Source organism: Pocillopora verrucosa, chromosome 9 (assembly GCF_036669915.1).
Source record: "Pocillopora verrucosa isolate sample1 chromosome 9, ASM3666991v2, whole genome shotgun sequence".
Lineage (NCBI taxonomy): Eukaryota > Metazoa > Cnidaria > Anthozoa > Scleractinia > Pocilloporidae > Pocillopora > Pocillopora verrucosa.
In genome coordinates this window covers 10,435,027-10,453,732 of record NC_089320.1, presented here as the reverse complement: position 1 = coordinate 10,453,732, position 18,706 = coordinate 10,435,027, and the positions used below count along the sequence as shown (strand labels likewise).

General features: G+C 35.8%; 2 protein-coding genes across 2 annotated transcripts; both read left to right on the top strand.

Annotated features, from left to right (window-relative positions):
• The first annotated feature begins 5,339 nt into the window (after positions 1-5,339).
• On the top strand, positions 5,340-8,746 carry LOC136283617 (tripartite motif-containing protein 44-like). The gene is made up of 2 exons (XM_066172747.1): positions 5,340-5,619; positions 7,883-8,746. Exons 1-2 carry the CDS (start codon positions 5,535-5,537, stop codon positions 8,296-8,298), a joined length of 501 nt encoding a protein of 166 aa, XP_066028844.1. The 5' UTR covers positions 5,340-5,534; the 3' UTR covers positions 8,299-8,746.
• Positions 8,747-12,455: 3,709 nt separating this feature from the next.
• Positions 12,456-14,205, top strand: LOC131793878 (protein rpi-1). Its single transcript, XM_059111384.2, has 2 exons — positions 12,456-12,608; positions 13,866-14,205. The coding sequence occupies exons 1-2, from the start codon at positions 12,527-12,529 to the stop codon at positions 14,024-14,026; spliced, it is 243 nt and encodes an 80-aa protein (XP_058967367.2). The 5' UTR covers positions 12,456-12,526; the 3' UTR covers positions 14,027-14,205.
• Positions 14,206-18,706: the final 4,501 nt, after the last annotated feature.

The window sequence follows — 18,706 nt, the reverse complement described above, 5'->3', positions numbered from 1 at the left end:
CAAGCCGTTGATTAAGCATTTTAAGTGCTCTCTTACGTTAATCGCCTTTAAGGGTACATACAACATTATAATTTCTCGTTTGCCATTCAGAAGCTACGAGTTTCGATCTTAACTAATATCAAACTGATATCAATGGAATACCGAAATTGCTCCTGTTTCGCAAAGGCTAAGATAATAAAGTTATCATAGCCGACATTGCCCTTTTGTTATTTTGTTAGAAGGGCCCTATATAATACATATACATTTCATGTCTGCATATCGATAGGGATTTATCTTCTCGTGTTCTTTCGCTCCCTCTCGCGCGCGAGGAATGTTATCAACAGTCTAAGGTAAAATCGTTATCCACCCGCGATTAGGATCTCTATCTACTATCCATTCAATTACGTTATTTTCAAGCACTGGAAAACGAAGAAACTAAAAAAGGAACAACTGACGTGGAAATGTGAAATTAAAACGCAGTAATCATTCCGTTACTACGGTAATCTATCGCTCAAAAGCTTCCCCTCATCGTCAAATCTTCTAAACCAAGGGATACACTCAATCTGAACCTTTCGAATACGGTTGAAAATACTGTCGTTTCAAAACAAACAAGCGACGGAGCGGAAATTCCCCTTCCACCAAGAACCGTACCCTGGTATCACAACCACTTAATCTCAAACACATCATTTTAGTTATCTAAGTGTTGCCCTGCAAAGATACTGTGCAAAATCCCCTAGACTTTGGCTTCGGCAACAAAGGAAAGAGGCCATTGTACAAAGGCAGCTTTTATGAGGAAGATGGGGTTATATGTTTAGGGTTACGGATGCATAAAAATGCCCCGCACATCTGGTAATATTATCGACGACAACAACACCAACAATAAGAAAATTAAGGTCGACCTCATAAGGAAGAAAAACCTTACATAGCCATACGGGGTAGCTATTCAAAACAGGACTGGAGGCGTTATGCAACTGATCTAGAGAATAATCAAGGGCAAGTTTCTAACAATGTCGTTTTATCGGAATTGGTCACCTATATGCAGTCGTCTTCCTTCTTCACCAATCATCTTTTGCAATACGTGCAAGTTATGCAATAGATAACATTGGTAAAGGTGCCAAGGACGCATCCACTGAAACCAGTTGCTGAACACTTGAATCTCCCTGATCATTCTAAGCAGCACTCGGTAGTCTTTCTTTACATCCAGGCAGTTCGGAAAGCCGCAAAATTATCTTTCAAATCGGCACTCTTTATCCCTACGGTATTAACAAACATTTTTTATTAACAAATATTTTTCATTCAACTGATTTATTGTTGTTTGTATCGTCACCATATTCCCACCAATAAGCAAACAATAAACACCGTGACGAAGGGCTGACGCTCGAATCGTCAGCCTATACACTCTTTGCGCCAATTACACTTATCAATCGATAAAACCAAATTATTTTATTATTCTCTCCTACCGACGCAGCACCACCGTTTCTTTAGAAACCTACCCTCTTTATTGTTTATTTCGTTTCCTTACAAGATTTATGTAAATGCAAGATTTAAAACATTTGTTGAGAGCCACCTTAAATTTTTATAATTGAAGCGGTTCCGAATCGCGTGTACAGTTTTTAGAGGTTACCGAACTCGTTTTCGAGTAACAGGGACACAAAGCTAAGATTAGAAGGCTGCTTGGAGGCTTTGGTAACCTCTTACGATATAGACATTATTACACATTTTGTAAAATAACTGGACATTTTTTGGACAGCATTTTTGAGTGAAAAAATAAAGTTGTGGTAGTATCGACTAATCAGTCGAGGAACTGATGTTTAAAAACAGGGAAACCATTTTGAGCCATCTTGATTAGCAAGTTTGCAATTAGACTGAATCCGGTAACATGCATAAGCTGCCATGGCAGCTTCGTTTTGTCCACAGTCCATATCAAAAATACTAGGTGCTCCACTAATTTATCAGACAAAGCTTTGAAGTTGGACTTTCGAGCGACTTTCCTAAGCTGAGCTGAGTGATTCATACGCCCTGTTTTATCAAGAGGTCTGGGTAAATTGTTCATGCATGATGGCTTTGCGGTAACATTGATTATGACAGACGAGAAAACAAAAAAAAAAAAACCATAATGATTTCATAAATGAGACTAAGCACGTCGAAAAGGATTTTCATGAATCTGCCGCCACTCCAATATCAAACAATGCGCCAGAAACCCACTTCCATCTACTAAAATAACAAACAGACAACCAAAGAAACAAACACAAACAAAAAGACAAAAAGAGTATTTTCGATAACCATTATTACTCGCTCAAGATCCCTGGATATTGGTTTTGTTCTTTTTGGGGTTTTGTTTGGCGATACACAGCACGTCACTTGGCCAATATCCAGCCATTTGAAGCTCACGTGTGTTACGCATGTTTCACAATTGTTTTCTTTGTGAGTCTAGTCCCGCATGCACGACTAATATTTCTGAAAACAATTGCTCAGCAGAGGCCTTAGCAAGTTTAACTCTAGTTATTCATTTCGTAGTAAGAGTTGACCGAGACGAACAAACTTTTGGCCACTTCAAGAAAATTCTTAAACAGGAAAAAGTCTTAGTAGTCCAGTATTACCATGCATATTTACCATTATTGTTTTAACAATGCAGATCCATTTTTTTCTCTTTCAGCTTTAGATTAAAGAGGACGTCAAAATATGGTGAAAACATAAGAAAATGGTTGATATTGTCCTCACCGCAACACTCATTTTGCTATAATCAGCAAACTTCAACGTAATCGGTAAACTTTGACCATCAGATGCAAGACAAAGTGTAGAGAGTTATTTATAGCGTCACTGATTTCCATAAGTTATGCAACTTGACTGATAAACGAGACCACGGAGGGACATATGACTGTTCCAATCGCTGACTTATATCGAAGACACTAGGTTGAGTTTAATGTAAGTTTTCGGGTGGGTTTGTTGTCGAACAAGTACGAGTAATCAAAAGATTAATCTAACTTTACCTAAGTTAAATAATAATCATTCAGGCATTGGTTTAGGCGTCCATGAAAAATTTAATACATCTGATAAGGCAAGGAGTTCAAGGGTCCGTTCCAGATCCCTCGCTACTCTTAAAAAAAATTAATGCCGAGAAACATGGGGCAAGAGCATTTATTTTACTACTTCCAAAAACTTATTTCATTTCTTTCTTGACGCGGGTATTTTTCTTTCTTTCCTTCTTTTGTTATTATTATTTTTTTGAGGAATTAACGTAACATAACTTTTCGCTCCTGTGTGCAATAACTTTAATATGATTGTAAGCAAGTTGAAATCGTGAGAAAAGAGAATATAAGTGAAGTTATCTTGATTTTTATTATCTTTGCTAACAGAATATGAACGTGACTTGATCAGTTACTGTCTTTTCGTAAAGTCAGACTCCAATAGTGTTTATCTTAAAATAAATCTTTCAATTCACATGCGCATCATTTGTGTAAGCGTATTACCTCAGCTTTGTTTAGTTATCTCGGTGAACAAAACTAAATTTCTACCAAACGGATCAGGGTGGATTGGCAAACTATCAGCCGCTTTGTAACGCTAGGAGGTGAATAAATTTTGCACTAGCATTCTGAACTTCCTTCCTTTGCCACCAATAAGCTTCCTTCCCTCTTCACTCACAACAATGCCGTCACGGAGCAATTGTTGCTTTCTTATCTTTCCTCGCGTCTGGTTATATTTATGAAAGGTCTAAGAAGGAAGACACTTCTAATAAGGTTAAAAGAACTATCGAGGAATTTTGGGCATGTTGACATCGTGTCGTAAAAACCTGCTGTTAGCCTCCCTTGGTGTTCATTGTAAAATCACTTTTTTACTTGGAACGTGCATCATTAGCTTCAAAAGGAATTTCTATCTTTCTCTGCGGATAAAAATATTTTCGGTGGAAATACCAATAGGAACTGAAATAAAATAATTTTTCATTTCGAATTCAAGTCGTAACTGAAAGAGAAGTTTTTGAAGTATCGAATAGTTCTTGTTAGCATTTGAGATTATGCTGTTATTTTAATTTGACTTCACAAACAATAAATCAACATCGCTTTTAATCAGGGAACGTTGGAAATATTACATCTAAGTGAAAACAACGGCTCCCTAATTTTCTATTTGCTCGTAGAATTCTCTGCGAATCTCGGGATAGTTACCATGATTTTTCATATTAACTTAAAATTGAAATAAGCATTTCTCCTACCCAAAATTATTCATTTTTATGGACCAGAGAAATCACGGATGCAAGAAAATGTAAAACGTTTTGGTACACAAATCACACAGGGAAGATTGGGTTGCTTTTAATGAATTACTCAAATGAGGTCCATTTTGCAGTTGAATAGAAATAATATCTCTCCGGTTTTGCTTACGGTAGAAAATGGAGGATTGTGCTTCATTTTAGCTTTGTTTCATTAATTTTATTCATCATAACTAGCCTAACAAAAAAAGATAATGTTTTTGAGGAATTTTCGCTCAATAAACGTGTATTGAAATAGCTTACGAGCAATATTACGACGCCAGCCAACTTTTGTTTATTCGCAAATCAATAAAATAACTCAATTAAATAACAAAACTCTCAGTAGAACACTAATATGCGAGTAATGACGAAATTTTTGTATAAGTAACTCAGATATTTTCGGAGCAAATCATGATCAGTCAAAGACCAAATTTCAGCAGGTCTTGAGAAGTTTGCAGGATCTCTGGAAACCTTACGTGTCAAAGTATATTGCATCTCCATCAGCCTAAAACATAAGCAGATTAGCACTATCTAGAATTAAAGGGTTTGTTTGCAATTAACCTTGATACAGACATCTAATTTTCAACCTGCTAATATTTACACGGAGAGTTACAAGTGGTCATGAGTTTTTCTGTTATGTGGCTCTAACGTAAATTTTATATTTTCACTTATGATCAGCTATTTCGTAACGCTAACTTGTTTTTCCCTGCTAAACCACCGTGTAGGCTACACCGCAACACTCTGCGTTGGCGATTATTCAGTATTAGCAAACTTCAACGAGGTTTCCGGTTTCTGTCATGCTCTTACACCTCTCTCTTCATGTATTTGTTATTTTTCAACTGATATTGTGAAGTTGACAATTAGGGTTCAATGAAATGAATTGAGAATTTTACTTTAAGAGTGTTTGTTTTATTTGTCTATCTTGAGTTCCCCCTTACGTTCGTAAGTTATATTAGATTTATGAAAGTTCACAAGAGTTTCGTTAATTTCGGACTCGATCGTTTACCATCCTTTCATGCGGCATTTTCGACGTTTTTCCTTTGCGGTCATACAAATGAACAATTGTTTCTAGATTTATCACGCTAAGGTCGTGACGGGGCAATTCTTGCTTTCCTGTTACGCCACCGGTGTGAGTGTTTATTTCTGGTCGTTATAGAGTTAGCTTACTTTTAGCCAATACAAAACCCACAAACAATATCGTAAAGTAGATTTCGACATCCCATTGACATAAAGTGCTCAATTACGGCACGAACTCTCATTCTCCTCTGCTTACCGTCACAAGAGAAGTCTTAAGGTCGAAAAGAGAGCCGAAAAGATGAATTCAAGAATGTTGAAAATTTTCCTCTGCCTTGTGGCTTTGTTTGGTCATCTGTCAGCTGCTCCCTTACCAATGGAAGAAGGTAAGAATGAAATTTTAAAATAGTTACAAAATCGTTTTGAAACCGAAACATCCTTCGCCAATATGATTGTTCAAAATAATTAGAGTAGTACAAAATATTACTAAAAAATATGGATTAAAATAGGTTTAGAGTTATTCCGAAGTGTCCTTACGGTAAGTCAAGGTAAATATGATATAACTCTGGCGAGTTGAATTTTGCTTTTGTCAATCTGTTTCATAGAAGAAAACTTCCGGTTTTATGTCTAAACCCGAGATGTTAAGAATTCAAACTGTTATCTTTGAAAATTATTTTTTTGAGTGACATGAAAGGAGGCTTCCTATCGATCATTGTGTACTCTTTGAATCTTTATAAGACTCAAGACATGTTTGATAATTCACTCTGCCTGAGTCACAATCAGTAGATATCTGAGGGGATTATTTTCCGTGTCGGTAAAAAAAAAAAATCGTGTGACTGGGAAACTAGGTCAAACTACCAATCACGCTTTCTTGCCGGCTTGTGAACGCTTTTTCTGGTTGATGCAGGTTTAAACATTTGCAAATAGTGCTCTTTAACGAAAAAAACGGGCAAAAAGAACGTAACTAGGTGCGCTCGGATCTGCCAATGCCATCACGCGATAAAAAATGACATATGTATGTCGGACTGATATCCAACCAGTTCATTTAGTTTCACATTATCGAAAAGTTTTATACGAAACAGATTGAAAATGACAAAAAAAAAAAGATTACTTATGAATTCTGTAGCGATAAGAAGCATTTTGATATGAAATAGAAACGATTTTTTCCTTTTTGCAAGGTGGACGATCGTCAAATTTTTTATAACGATAACTCTGTGGATTCTGTATAAAGGCTTAACTTCGCTTGAATGAAATCTTTTATTTAAATCATTCCGGTAAAAGTAACGTTGCTGCTGTTTGTTTAATCCATAAACATCCATTGAAAAAGTTCTTGACCAATAAAGTCGACCAACTTCTGGTTTCTAAGGAAAACCATGCTAGTAAAAAATCTTGAATTGAAACCTAAAATAATCCTCATCCATACATCAGGAGGACTTGAGATAAGATTTCATTTTGGAGTTTTCTAGTGTGCATTCCACTCGCTACTGGGTAAAATTTCAAATCGTTAACAGTTTGTAATACAATAAATGAGTCACTTAAACAAAAGGATAATGCTTGTTTGCGGTCAATTAATTAAACTACAAGCAGGTTTTGGGGCTGTGACGCAACTAATAACGCAAAGACGTGACGAAAATATAAAAGCGAACTATTGTATATGCTTATGAGCAGATATCATTAATATATACATAACGGAGCTCCTTTGAGCAAAGAATAGAACCTCTGATTAGAAGATTAACTGAAAATGAAATCTGCAAATAAATAGGTTGAATGGAGACCTTTTCTATACAAAACTTTTAAAGAGAAAGGTGAAGCCTCATTACTAAATGATCTCTCGCTCATTTTGCCCAAATATTTATTTCAAAGTTCACAATTCACATAATTTGTTGAATGACAGTTTTAAATTAGTGGTGGGCTTTTTGTAATGAGAAGTTTAAAATACCACCATTGACGTCAACGTTATCCGGGGTCCAAAAGTTCCTCCAAGTGAACGTTAGAAACGCAAAAGCGAATACAAGAAGCTTCCCTGCGATATTTCACTATGTATGAAGTTTGTCCAATAAGATAACAATGGTAAATTTATGTGAATATGAAAGCGATCTTCGCATTAATGAACACTACATAAGTAGTAGTCAAAAGAAGGGCTGGAAAAAACAAAAGTGTTTTTTTCAGCCCTTCTTTTGACTACTACTTAAGTAGTGTTCATTACTGCGAAGATCGCTTTCATATTCACGTCTTTAACCGCAGTTCAAATATATGACTTCCATATATTCACAACCGTTTAATGGTAAATTTATTTAAATGCTAAAATGATCTAATAAGTGACGATTTTTGCAAAAAGTCCTGTCACTAAGAACTCTCAATTCGATGGCTGAGTTAAATTTAAATATCATAACTGATTCATAACTTTTGGTTCCAATTGTGGGGTTGTTCTTTCGAGCCAAGTGATATGTCGCAACATAAAGCAATCACTTAATTATCGTGATCGCACCATGCGTATAATATGACTCAAATCCATCTCGCCGAATTACAAATCATGGCTCGACAGAAAATGGCAGATGTACCGCTGTGGCGTATCAAAAAGGTATGATAACATTTAAATCATGATGAGAGTCAACTAACATTCGTATAACTTTATCCTATTTTCATCAGATGAAGAAGTAGAAGGGGAAGAAGAAGTAGAAGAAGATGAAGAAGAAGAGGAAGAGGAAGAGGAAGAAGAGGAAGAAGAGGAAGAAGAGGAAGAAGAAGAAGAAGAGGAGGAAGAAGAAGAGGAAGAAGAAGAGGAAGAAGAAGAAGAAGAAGAAGAAGAAGAAGAAAGTGGAGAAGAAGAGGAAGAAGAAGAAGAAGAAGAAGAGGAAGAGGAAGAAGAAGAGGAAGAAGAAGAGGAAGAAGAAGAGGAAGAAGAAGAAGAGGAAGAAGAAGAAGAGGAAGAGGAAGAGGAAGAGGAAGAGGAAGAGGAAGAGGAAGACGACGAAGACGAAGACGACGAAGACGAAGACGAAGACGACGAAGACGACGAAGACGAAGACGACGAAGACGAAGACGACGAAGACGATGACAAATAAAGAAGACGTGAGAGGGTCAGTCTCTCTTTTGACTTGGGCTCTCTTAGGAGTTGTGTTCAACGCAAAGAAGAGTCGTTAATTTAATTTTTGTGCATTTAAATCAATTTCCCAAAGTTGCATTCGCTTCATAATAATAATATAACGTCGTACATTTTCAATTTAGCTCTTGATTTCTATCTTCTTTTTTATCTGTTCAAATTTGATATTTGCTGTTGAAACGATAATTTTCATCCAGAAGATCAGCTTTTTGCTTAAGTTCGAATATGCTTCCTGAACTCTAGGTGAAAACAAAGCCCGAGATGAAGATTCCACTATTTATCCATTCCGTACGTATACCTACCAAACTGTATACTATATGCTTAGCGTTGTTGGTGATTATTAAAATCAGTAGCATTTAGAAATCTCTCATGACATGTTTTGATTCTTTAATTAAAGTCGTGGGAACTTCTATTATTTTCCATCTTGTTTCAGTATTGCGTGACGTACCCTTAAATGACCATTTGGTTATTAATGTGCTATCCGGACCACTGTGCGTAATAACTACAGACATAAGATGAAATTGCAAGACAAGATGTATTTAAAAGTCAGATAAATTAACTGCCAAACTTTGAAGCTCTTAACCCAGTTTCCAGTTTAGTATTCTTCCACACATTTCCTATTCTTTGGGGACAGAAGCTAACACAGTAGAGAGGCAGGGGACACCGTGTCTAATTCAAGTTTTTATTCATAAATTTATCCTCTCACAGATCAGAGAATGGAGTGAGTAAATTTTCCTTCCATACCTAAGCCTCATTATATGACGTCATTCTGTAAGGTAAAAAAGTCTCGTGTTTTCTAGCCAAACATTTAGTTATTTATTTATCATTTACCTCTATTACATATTAAAAGGGGAACAAAGCTAATTCACATAGATAATACATGGGAAATATAAAATAGAAAAAGGAAAAGGCAAAGAAAGTCTCGAGAGGCCATGTAGGCTTATAGGTGAGGCTCACTCTTTAATCTAGAGTTTAAGTTAAACTAGAATGTAAAACGTAATTTAACAAGTGTAAAATACTAAGGGAACTTGATTACTTAATATTAATAACCTTGCTGTGAAATTCATGAAGTATTTTGCATATTAATTATCGAATGAGGCAGAGAGTTCCACAATTTTAGTCCATGGTATAAAATTGCGAATTGTTTGATGATACTTCTACAGACTTGAGGACGGTATAATTCAGCATATCTAATAGAATAATTATGAGTTTGGCTTCCAGTTTATAACAAGTTTAGAAAAGAGCGAGGCAAAATTTCACGGCGATACTTGTTCATGAAGGTTCCAATGTGAAAAGATTACAATCTGTAAATGTCAAAAATACCAAGTTTTTGGAAAAGAGGTCTACTAAGGCCCCTATCATCTGCAGCTAAAATTGTTCGAACAGCTCTTCTCTGTAACAAGTAGATTCTTTTAACATTAGTGGGATATGTAGAACTCCATTGCAGTAGGTAAGGTATGGATAAACTAAAGAATAATACAATAAGAGAAGAGATTTGTTAGGTACGGGAAACCTTGTTTTATGTAGCATTCCTATTGTTCTAGTAATTTTTGTACAAATGTAGTCACTATGCATTTCCCTCGCAAGATGCTGGTCCATGTAAACACTTAAAAATTTGATGTGTTCAACTTCCTCAATAATTGTATTATTAAGGTCTAAAAATCATAATCTTCGTTTTTTCCGCATCAATGGACATCTTGATAGTTTTTAGCCACTGCGAAACATGACGAATTTTATCATTGAGGTTTCCACAAGAATTTTAGGATTTCGGTTTCAGTAAAAAGTGCAGGTATCGTCGGCAAAAAGTAAACATTAAGCATATCCTATGCTATTTGGGAGGTCATTGATATACAAAATAAAGAACAATGGGCCTAAAATGGATCCTTGCGGGACGCCACAGACAGGTCCTCTTTCGCATAAATTTTTCCCATTGACTTGGACTACTCGCAATCTAGTTGTCAAGTACCATTTTACCCAGTCAGGTACTATACCGGCTAGACTATAAAGACTAGACTAAAGAATAGAGTGATCAATTGTGTCAAAAACCTCTGATAAGTCCAAAAAGACACCTGGAAAGAAATTTGTGTTATCAATCGCATTTGCTGTTTTGTTGATGAGACTTATCAATACACGTGAGGTAAAGTGTTTCTCTCGAAACCCAAACTGGTTGTTAGACAAGATCATATTTTCAGTTGGGTACCTTGAGATACGATATATGCTATACGTATTATATGTGGCAGTAGGGTTTCAGAAGTAACTTTCATCTCATATCGTCAGTGAATAACTAGGGATATTATTAATAACTCAAATTCAATAATTTCAAATAGAAATATTAATTCAAATACAGAGGAGAACTGCCTGCCTAAAAATTGTCAACCGTCAAAGCTGTCCTCCCAGGGAAACCCTCATAGTAACTCTACATTATGAAAATAAGACAAAAATACCAAAAGGTTAACTTTCATTTTGATTGAAACTAACCGCTCTCCGCAGTCCTTTATTATTCGATTGAGGTATTTAAAACACAAGTACCAATACAAATAATTGTTTTCGTCTAACCATTTTTTGAAACGTGGGAAGAGAAAAAAGATCTACGGTTCATTTTATGGCTATCCGTAGCTTTGATATTATGTAATCATACATGTACGAGCACCTAGGAGGCTTGTGAATGAATAAATCTATCTTATCTCTTACCTTATCTGAAATAATTTCATTGAAACCACTTTATAAATTACAAACTTTTTATTTTATTAATAATCCTCTTCTGTTTTTTGGTCTCATTTTATGGGTCTGCATGGTAGCATTAACCAAGTTTTCTTTTGCCACGGGGTAATATTAAGGTATTCAAAGAAAAAAAAGGTTAGTGGCGATTTATATGATATTATAACCAACACATTTATGTACTTCCGCTGCAAGACCAAAACATCTTAATAATCATGAAATTTCTGGAATACCTACGTACAAAAAGGTTTGGTCAATTTAACTCCGCATAAACCTATTCTTTAATTATTTTTGAAACAAAAAGTCACGGTTTATAAATGTCAACAAAGTTTACACAAAGCTGCGCTTTAAACCGTTTATATTTTTTGTATTGCTAATACTGGAAAGACAATTACTTGTTTCAATTAAGTAACCCACTAATAAAAAAATATCAATGGAATGGTCAGACTTGGCTAGGTGCGTTTTCAACGTTTTGTTAACATATTAATTGCTTTTCAGCTTAGTCAACCCAATATATCGTTCCAACACACTTTAATCCACACCGCTGCTTGGTAATGTAGTTACAAAAAGCTACATTTTCACGGCTTCCCACTCTTCCATTTTCGGTTCTTATGACAATATTAATAGAATGTGACAGAGTTTGCTTGACTTCGAATTTTACAAATGTATATTAAATTCAGCATAGGAAATATATTTCCTGCATATCGAACTCTTATACTCTTTATCAAAATTAATTAGGATGATCGGATATCGTCACATTTTGAGGGTTTTTCCTCTTCCTTCACAAACATGATGACGTCTGCCCGAGGTACCCGAAAAAAGATTGGATACTTTTAAGCAAATTCTTACCTTTAGATGTCTCTTGGTTACAGAACTTCTCTGCATTAATTTGCTCTCGCTTTCGCTTCTATAGGCGATATTCATGCATTAACCTCTACTTAATATCGTCTATGTGTATAGAAGGATACTTCCGCGAGCATCGATGGAAACATGTTATCGAAACACTCTTTGTAGTTAAGGAAACAAAACAATACTTGTGGTTTGCTAGGAATGTCTTCGACTCAAGATATGTGCTCCGCGGTTCAAGCCATAAGTGATCACCCATAAAGTTAGCCCAAATAAGAAACCAATTTAAAAAGTGTGAATTTCTATATAAAGATAAGCTCCAAATAGTTCAGCTGGTGTTGTTTAGATCGCGGTAAATCTGAAAGTCTGAACGTCTTTATCCCTATCCTGAGTTACATGGTCTCTTATACTGAGCCTGAAATTTTTATTTTCACTAGAATGGTAAATTTTTGTTTGATATTGTGGGGGATCGGATTTCCCTATCAATATTGAAAACCACAAACGATGATTTCAAATTCTTCTTGACTTCTCTTATGTAATATAAGTGTACGAGGGCCTGGAGGGAATCAGTTCTCCCTGTTTTCCACCGAAGACGTGATCTCCAGTGAAAAACCTGCTGCTTAAAAATGGATTCCAAAATATTCATATTTCTCTATCTATTGGTTATTGTGGGGCAGCTTTCATGTGCTCCTTTTCCTACCGGCGAGGGTAAGTTGTAATTGGTTTGATGCAGTAAATGTTTGTAATCTTTTTTTTAAAGACAATGATATGTCAAAGAATATACCATTAATGATATGGGAAACAAGCTTTTTGATCTTACAAAAATTCGATGACACAACTGCCTGAACAGTCAAAATTGTTAAATTTTATCTCAATACAGTTAGAGCAAAGTATATCAAGAACAGAGTCTTTTTAAGTTTTTCTTGTTTTATTCTCTTCTCCGTTCTCTTCTACTTTATAAAACGTTGGAATATGTTGTCTATACAGGCTCTCTCCATTAAGAACTGCATGATGTCCACAACTGTCTCCAGCGATCAATAACATCAAATTTTGTTGACATTTAACAAATCCGTTTGGTTCGAAATAGTTTTGAAACAGTTTAGTGTACCACAACTGAGTTATCATTGATTGATGGAAGTTTGTTAGGTCTCTACCAAACCTCTTTAATTAAAGAAACATCGAAGGAAAAAATTACGGAAAAGAGCTAAAAGGAGCGCTTTATTTATCTTTGATATTTTTCAACATCGAGCAGAAAATTCGAATTCTGAGTCGGTGATAAAAATTGTTACATAAAGATGTATCATGGTAGTTGGAAAATTTGCAAGACCAAATTGAAAAATAAACGTAGCTATGAATAAAATGACGGTATTACGAAAAGTATCAGGATTTTTGGTGTGAACAAAGTAGCTGTGTATAGTCCAATATAATTTGATGCAAACGATATTATGGCGTTAAATTAATTGAATCGATATTAAATTAACCTCATTTCATTTATTTACTCTTGTTTTACTTTTAAAAACCTTTTTGATCGTGATACAACTAACTCAAAAAGCTAATGAATTCGCCAATAACATGAAAATCGTGTAAACTGAACTGAACTGTTTTTCGCATTTAAGAGTTTAAAACTTGATAAGTTTGTATGTTGCCAACACTTTGTAGATCTGCCAAACAATTGATCATACCGAAAGCTCAATAACTTAACTAGCAGAAAATGGACTTGGATGTCGTGATCTCAAATTAGGATCATTCAACCAACCAATCAATCAATCAACCAACTGGTCGATTGATTATAAATCAATCAACAGATAGAAATGAAGACAGCCTTCATGACTAATAAAAGATTGAATAGGTGAATAGGAATTGAAAAAGTGTGAAGGTAATAACGATTATTTCTATTCTTTAGAAAGCGTTAATACGTTAATGAAGATGGTAATTATTTTTGCGATATGAAATTTTTAATTTCAGACGAAGACGATAGCGGAGAAGAGGAGGGCGGGGAAGAAGGCGAAGAAGAGGAAGAAGGGGGAGACGACGACGATGATGACGACGACGACGATGATGACGATGACGATGATGATGAAGAAGAAGACGACGACGATGATGACGAAGAAGAAGGCGATGACTAAAATAAAGATTACGGAGACTATGAGACGCTAAATGACTAAATCAGTTTATGATAGAATACAAAATTTGCCACTACGACACAAAACAAACCAATGGCTTAAAGTCGATTACAAGTTTTTGTCGAATATGCGTAAGACTAGTTCAAGCAATTGCCAATAAAATCATAATTTTCTGTAAACAATTGTTGAACGATTCTCTTCATATAATTATATCATCTGTATTACCTTATTGCTATATTAATTATTATTATATTAATATAACGTTCGTCATAAAAGAAATAATCAATTAAGTTATTAGTTACGTGTTTCAAAAAATATGCTTAGCACTCGGCCATGGAAAAAAATTGAAAAAAGAAAAGAAAACTAAAAGTAATATTTTGAAACACCAAAACAGCTTACACTATTTTCCATGAAAATTCGAATTAGGAGAGAATAACATAAACGACGATACTAATGGTACCTCTCGAAATCATTATTACGTTGTTTTGTCGTCATTAACAAGGAAAAAAAGGAGCAGAGAGGGTTGGATTGGGTTGAAGAGGGACGCGAACACAAAATAAGCCACAGATGATGGGCAAAAATTTTGCTATAACAAGTACATCTGATTTCTTTTCCTCCCATTTAATTTATCGACAATGGCATGATTCTAGTTTGTCAATCTTTGTTGATTGATATATTCCTGTGAACAACGTAGTCGTCATGCTCATCTAAAATATGGGGTCATTATCTACAAAGAGACGGCGAAGTCACAAACAGACCTTATTCCGCTGTTGTAGATTCTTAATACGTTGGCTTTGCATAAGCGCATTTTAATTTCGTAAGCAAATATTGGCGTTTAGATGCTGTCTGTACCACCTCAGACAGATGCTTGTTCTAGGGAAGTTTTATTGAGTGATTAATTTAAAACGAAGGTAATATTTCGGAACTATTGGCTGTACCCAAATGCAAGTCTTCAGAGAGATTCATGCACTTTGTCTCGGGAAAGATCATGAACGATTTCTTTCATTTCTTGCAGCCTTATGTGTGATAAATATCCTACCGCACAACATTTTCCTCTTATTGCATCTCTACAGCTAAAAAACATTCCTTAGGCTGCGCTGCTCCTTACAAACGATTCTTTTCTCAGTGTCAGAGATGTCTGCTGTTCTTGCTTGTCTGACTCTTTAAACCTAGGTTTAGCCAGACGAAGCTCCTGTTGGGTTGATTTCAAACATTTTTTCATTTTCATACTGTTTTCACAAGGCAGTAGAGTTTCAGGTCTTTCAGGTCCTTTCAGATCTCATTCCGCGCACATTCCGTCATTTCGGCGTCTTAGGATATTCTGTCATTCTTCGTTTTAGCGTATTCCGTTATACCATCATTCTGCCAAATGGGGTCCCCAGTCAACTCATCAAACGCGCGAAAAACAGACACTCTCGGTCCGCGGAATATGACTCAAGGGTACCTGCGCCAAATGTCCTTGTTTTAGATATCGGGATAAAATGTGTATTTGTCGGAACCGCATCAGCCTCAAGGCAATACAAATAAAAGTGTACATCGAGCTTAGGAAAAATGTGAAAATTTGAAATATTATGACTAACGGTTAAAATTTGTCAGTTTTTACGCCCAGCGGCTAATGTTTTTTTTGCCGTCTTTCGGCTAAAGGTTAACCCCAATGAGACCCGCGACCTTCGGTAGATAAACTGACTTGAGTTTAACAAAGGCTATTTGAAGTAAAATTATTGCGGGTTTTCTTTTCCAAGGGACAGCAGAGGTAACTCCTTGTAAATTCTTGTGCATACCAGGTGCTATTAAGTAAGGTGTTCCATTCGCAACTGGAATAGCTTCCATACTGATATCCCTGACGTCGGAAACTGATTGACTTAGCGGCGAATGGACTCTGGCTGTGGCGCAATCAGTATATTAAAAACTTCACGAAGAACGTGAGCTTAGGACGTTAACAGCAGTCTACTTTTTGAAAAAGGGAAGGCATATTTAGTCTGTACCTCCTGTCTTCAAATGTGCAAAACACAACAACATAGAGAGCAATGACAGCTGAAAAACAACATCAAAGCTTCCCTGACGAGTTACTTAAAATTCGAGTTTAACAATTACGAAAATTTGTCACAGATAGTGCACAAACAGTTCATGAAAAATGCAAATTAAACTAAAACATTGTAATTGCTGTAAGGAATAAAATCCTTCACTCCTGTACTCTTACACGGCCACGATGTGATTTGTTTACGATAAGAGAAGAGTGCTTTAAGGAAGGAGTTAGAACTCCCTCTTATATTAAAGTCTCACGGTGTAGCGTTTGAATTATTTTAGCTTCTTCTGGGCAAGGGCGAAAAGGGGGCCTTCCACCTAAAACATAATGCGTCGGAATGATCTTCCAGAATAATTCTAATTAAATTTTTCCTTTAATGAATATGACCTTTTTGTCTGTTACTCCCAAATATGATATTGCACGCGACAATGCCTAAAGTTAACTTCATCCGCCGAATATTACACAATTAGTTTCAAAAATGGCCATCTCGTTTTCTTCTGAAGCTCATCACAGAAAACTGTATCATTCAGATGCCAAACTTTCAGAGGTCTGACAATCATGATTTAGTAAAATTAAAATGATAAAGGAAGACATGCTTAATTGATATTCAAATTTGAACTAATCTACATCGACCTTTTACGCTTCAAAAGAAACATAAAAGGTGTTTGAAAACAACTAAAGGCAAATGGCTATACAAAAACCTTTCTCCGTAACCGCCAAAAACCAGTTACAACTAGTAGCACTCCTGATGAAAGGGAACTAGCGACTGGTTTTGCTGTTATTCCTTACATTCAGGGTGTTACGGAACTCATCAAGAGAATTTTGCATAGCCACAACTTCAAATTTGCTCTAAAACCTTTTCAGACTTTGGGGCATATTTTCGCCAAACCTAAGGATCCTGTCACGGAAGAACAACGAACCGACGCAATTCATTCTATTCCTTGCAATGACTGTGACAACTAATACATCGGACAGACCAAACGTCAGTTTGGTACACGTTTAAAAGAGCATCAAAAACCGATTTCTTTTGCAAAAAGGAAAATTCAGCTTTATCGGAGCACACATGCTTAAGTAACTATACAATTGGGTGGGATAATTCTAAAATTATCACCACTAATCGACGTTACCACAACGCCTTTGTTCTGAGGCTTGGTATATTAACTCCGCCCACGCTCCTTTAAATCGTGACGATGGCGGCTTGCTTCTTGACGCCTATTTACACCGAGTCAGAAAAAGGCAGCTAATTAGTGATCATATAAAAGAACCTCCTGTTGCAGCGTTTAGATCACCCCTAATGAAGGCACTAGACAGGAGTGTCGAAACGTTGGGTCTATGCATTGTAACTTCTTCGGTTACATTCAATAAACCTGTAAACCAGAGTAGCATCAAACCATGTCTGACGGCCTACCGTGTGAACTTTGATATAAGCTATTGATATTTCTGTCGCGGTTGACAGGCCTTACATCAATAAAAAATATAAAAAGCAATATATGCCATTTTTTTTCAACGGCGTCCTTTTCTTCCTTCCATTTCCCAAGGAATCATGGCGCCTCCTTCAAACGCATAATGATTAATGAATTATCAGTTTGAGTCTTAGAGTCATTTTGTTTGGCTTTCTTTTTTGGTTTGTTTGTTTGTTTTTGTTTATTCATTTTTCATTTTTAGTTATGGAGTTTTGTTTTGTTTTTCTCTAGAAATTGAAGACTCTTCAGAGGTTCCGAGTGCTTGCTCATTGACATGCAAACAAACAAAAGTCTGCTGGATTCACTTATTCATCCCACACCCATTTTGCCCGTGGCGATCACTATCGCGCTTCAAATAAGTCCTTTCTAGCAGCGTCTTTCGTGTACGATCATTGAACCAAGACTTTTAAATTTCATAGACCTTTAACGATGCGTAAAAAACTGAAGAAAAAGTCATGCAAATGTTTAAGATGTCACTTAATAAGATCAGAGTCATCCTATAACATCTAGTGCTCCTTTTATTTTTATTAAAAGAGCTCATGCGTTCTAACTAGAGAAATAAAAGAAGTTTTGTTCGGCAAAGTCGTTTTCAACAGCATCAGAGTTAAATTAAGAGTTGAATTAAATAGAGTGTATTGTTATCTTTTCCATCCTTGCATAGCGAAAGTGATAAATCGAGAACGTTATTTCGTGGTCGTGGATGGTGCATACGAGGAACACGAGACTATATGCAACCACTGAGCTCCAGAAGAACAAAGGCGGATTCCTTGAGATCGTTTTTACCTTCTCAGCAACCACCTTAAAAGTTCAAAGTCAGGGAAAAATTAACTATTAGTCAATATTATTATGTACGCCCTAAAATAATTCTACTAGGACAATCAAGACACTAAACTGTGAATGATATATTGGACCTGGAATTTTCAGTATTTCCGTTTTTTCCGTCTCAGAGCCAATTGGAATCCAGAGCACTTTTTCTTGGGAGCTTTCTGGACCATCAAACAGCGATAATGAATACATTATTTGCATGTGTGACATAGAAAAACAAATAAAATTACGGCTAGTTAAAATGTGTATAATGAGACTAACATGTAGCATGTTTTGGATAATGCACTGGAGAAACACTACTTAATTTAAATAACGTTCGTATTCATATTTTGGTTGGTTAACCTTTGAAAAATATTCCACTGAATTTGT

Coding starts and splice junctions, on each gene's coding strand:
- LOC136283617 (XM_066172747.1), top strand. CDS start 5,535: ATGAATTCAAGAATGTTGAAAATTTTCCTCTGCCTTGTGGCTTTGTTT. Junction 5,620..7,882: donor TCCCTTACCAATGGAAGAAG/GTAAGAATGAAA, acceptor TATTTTCATCAG/ATGAAGAAGTAGAAGGGGAA.
- LOC131793878 (XM_059111384.2), top strand. CDS start 12,527: ATGGATTCCAAAATATTCATATTTCTCTATCTATTGGTTATTGTGGGG. Junction 12,609..13,865: donor TCCTTTTCCTACCGGCGAGG/GTAAGTTGTAAT, acceptor TTTTAATTTCAG/ACGAAGACGATAGCGGAGAA.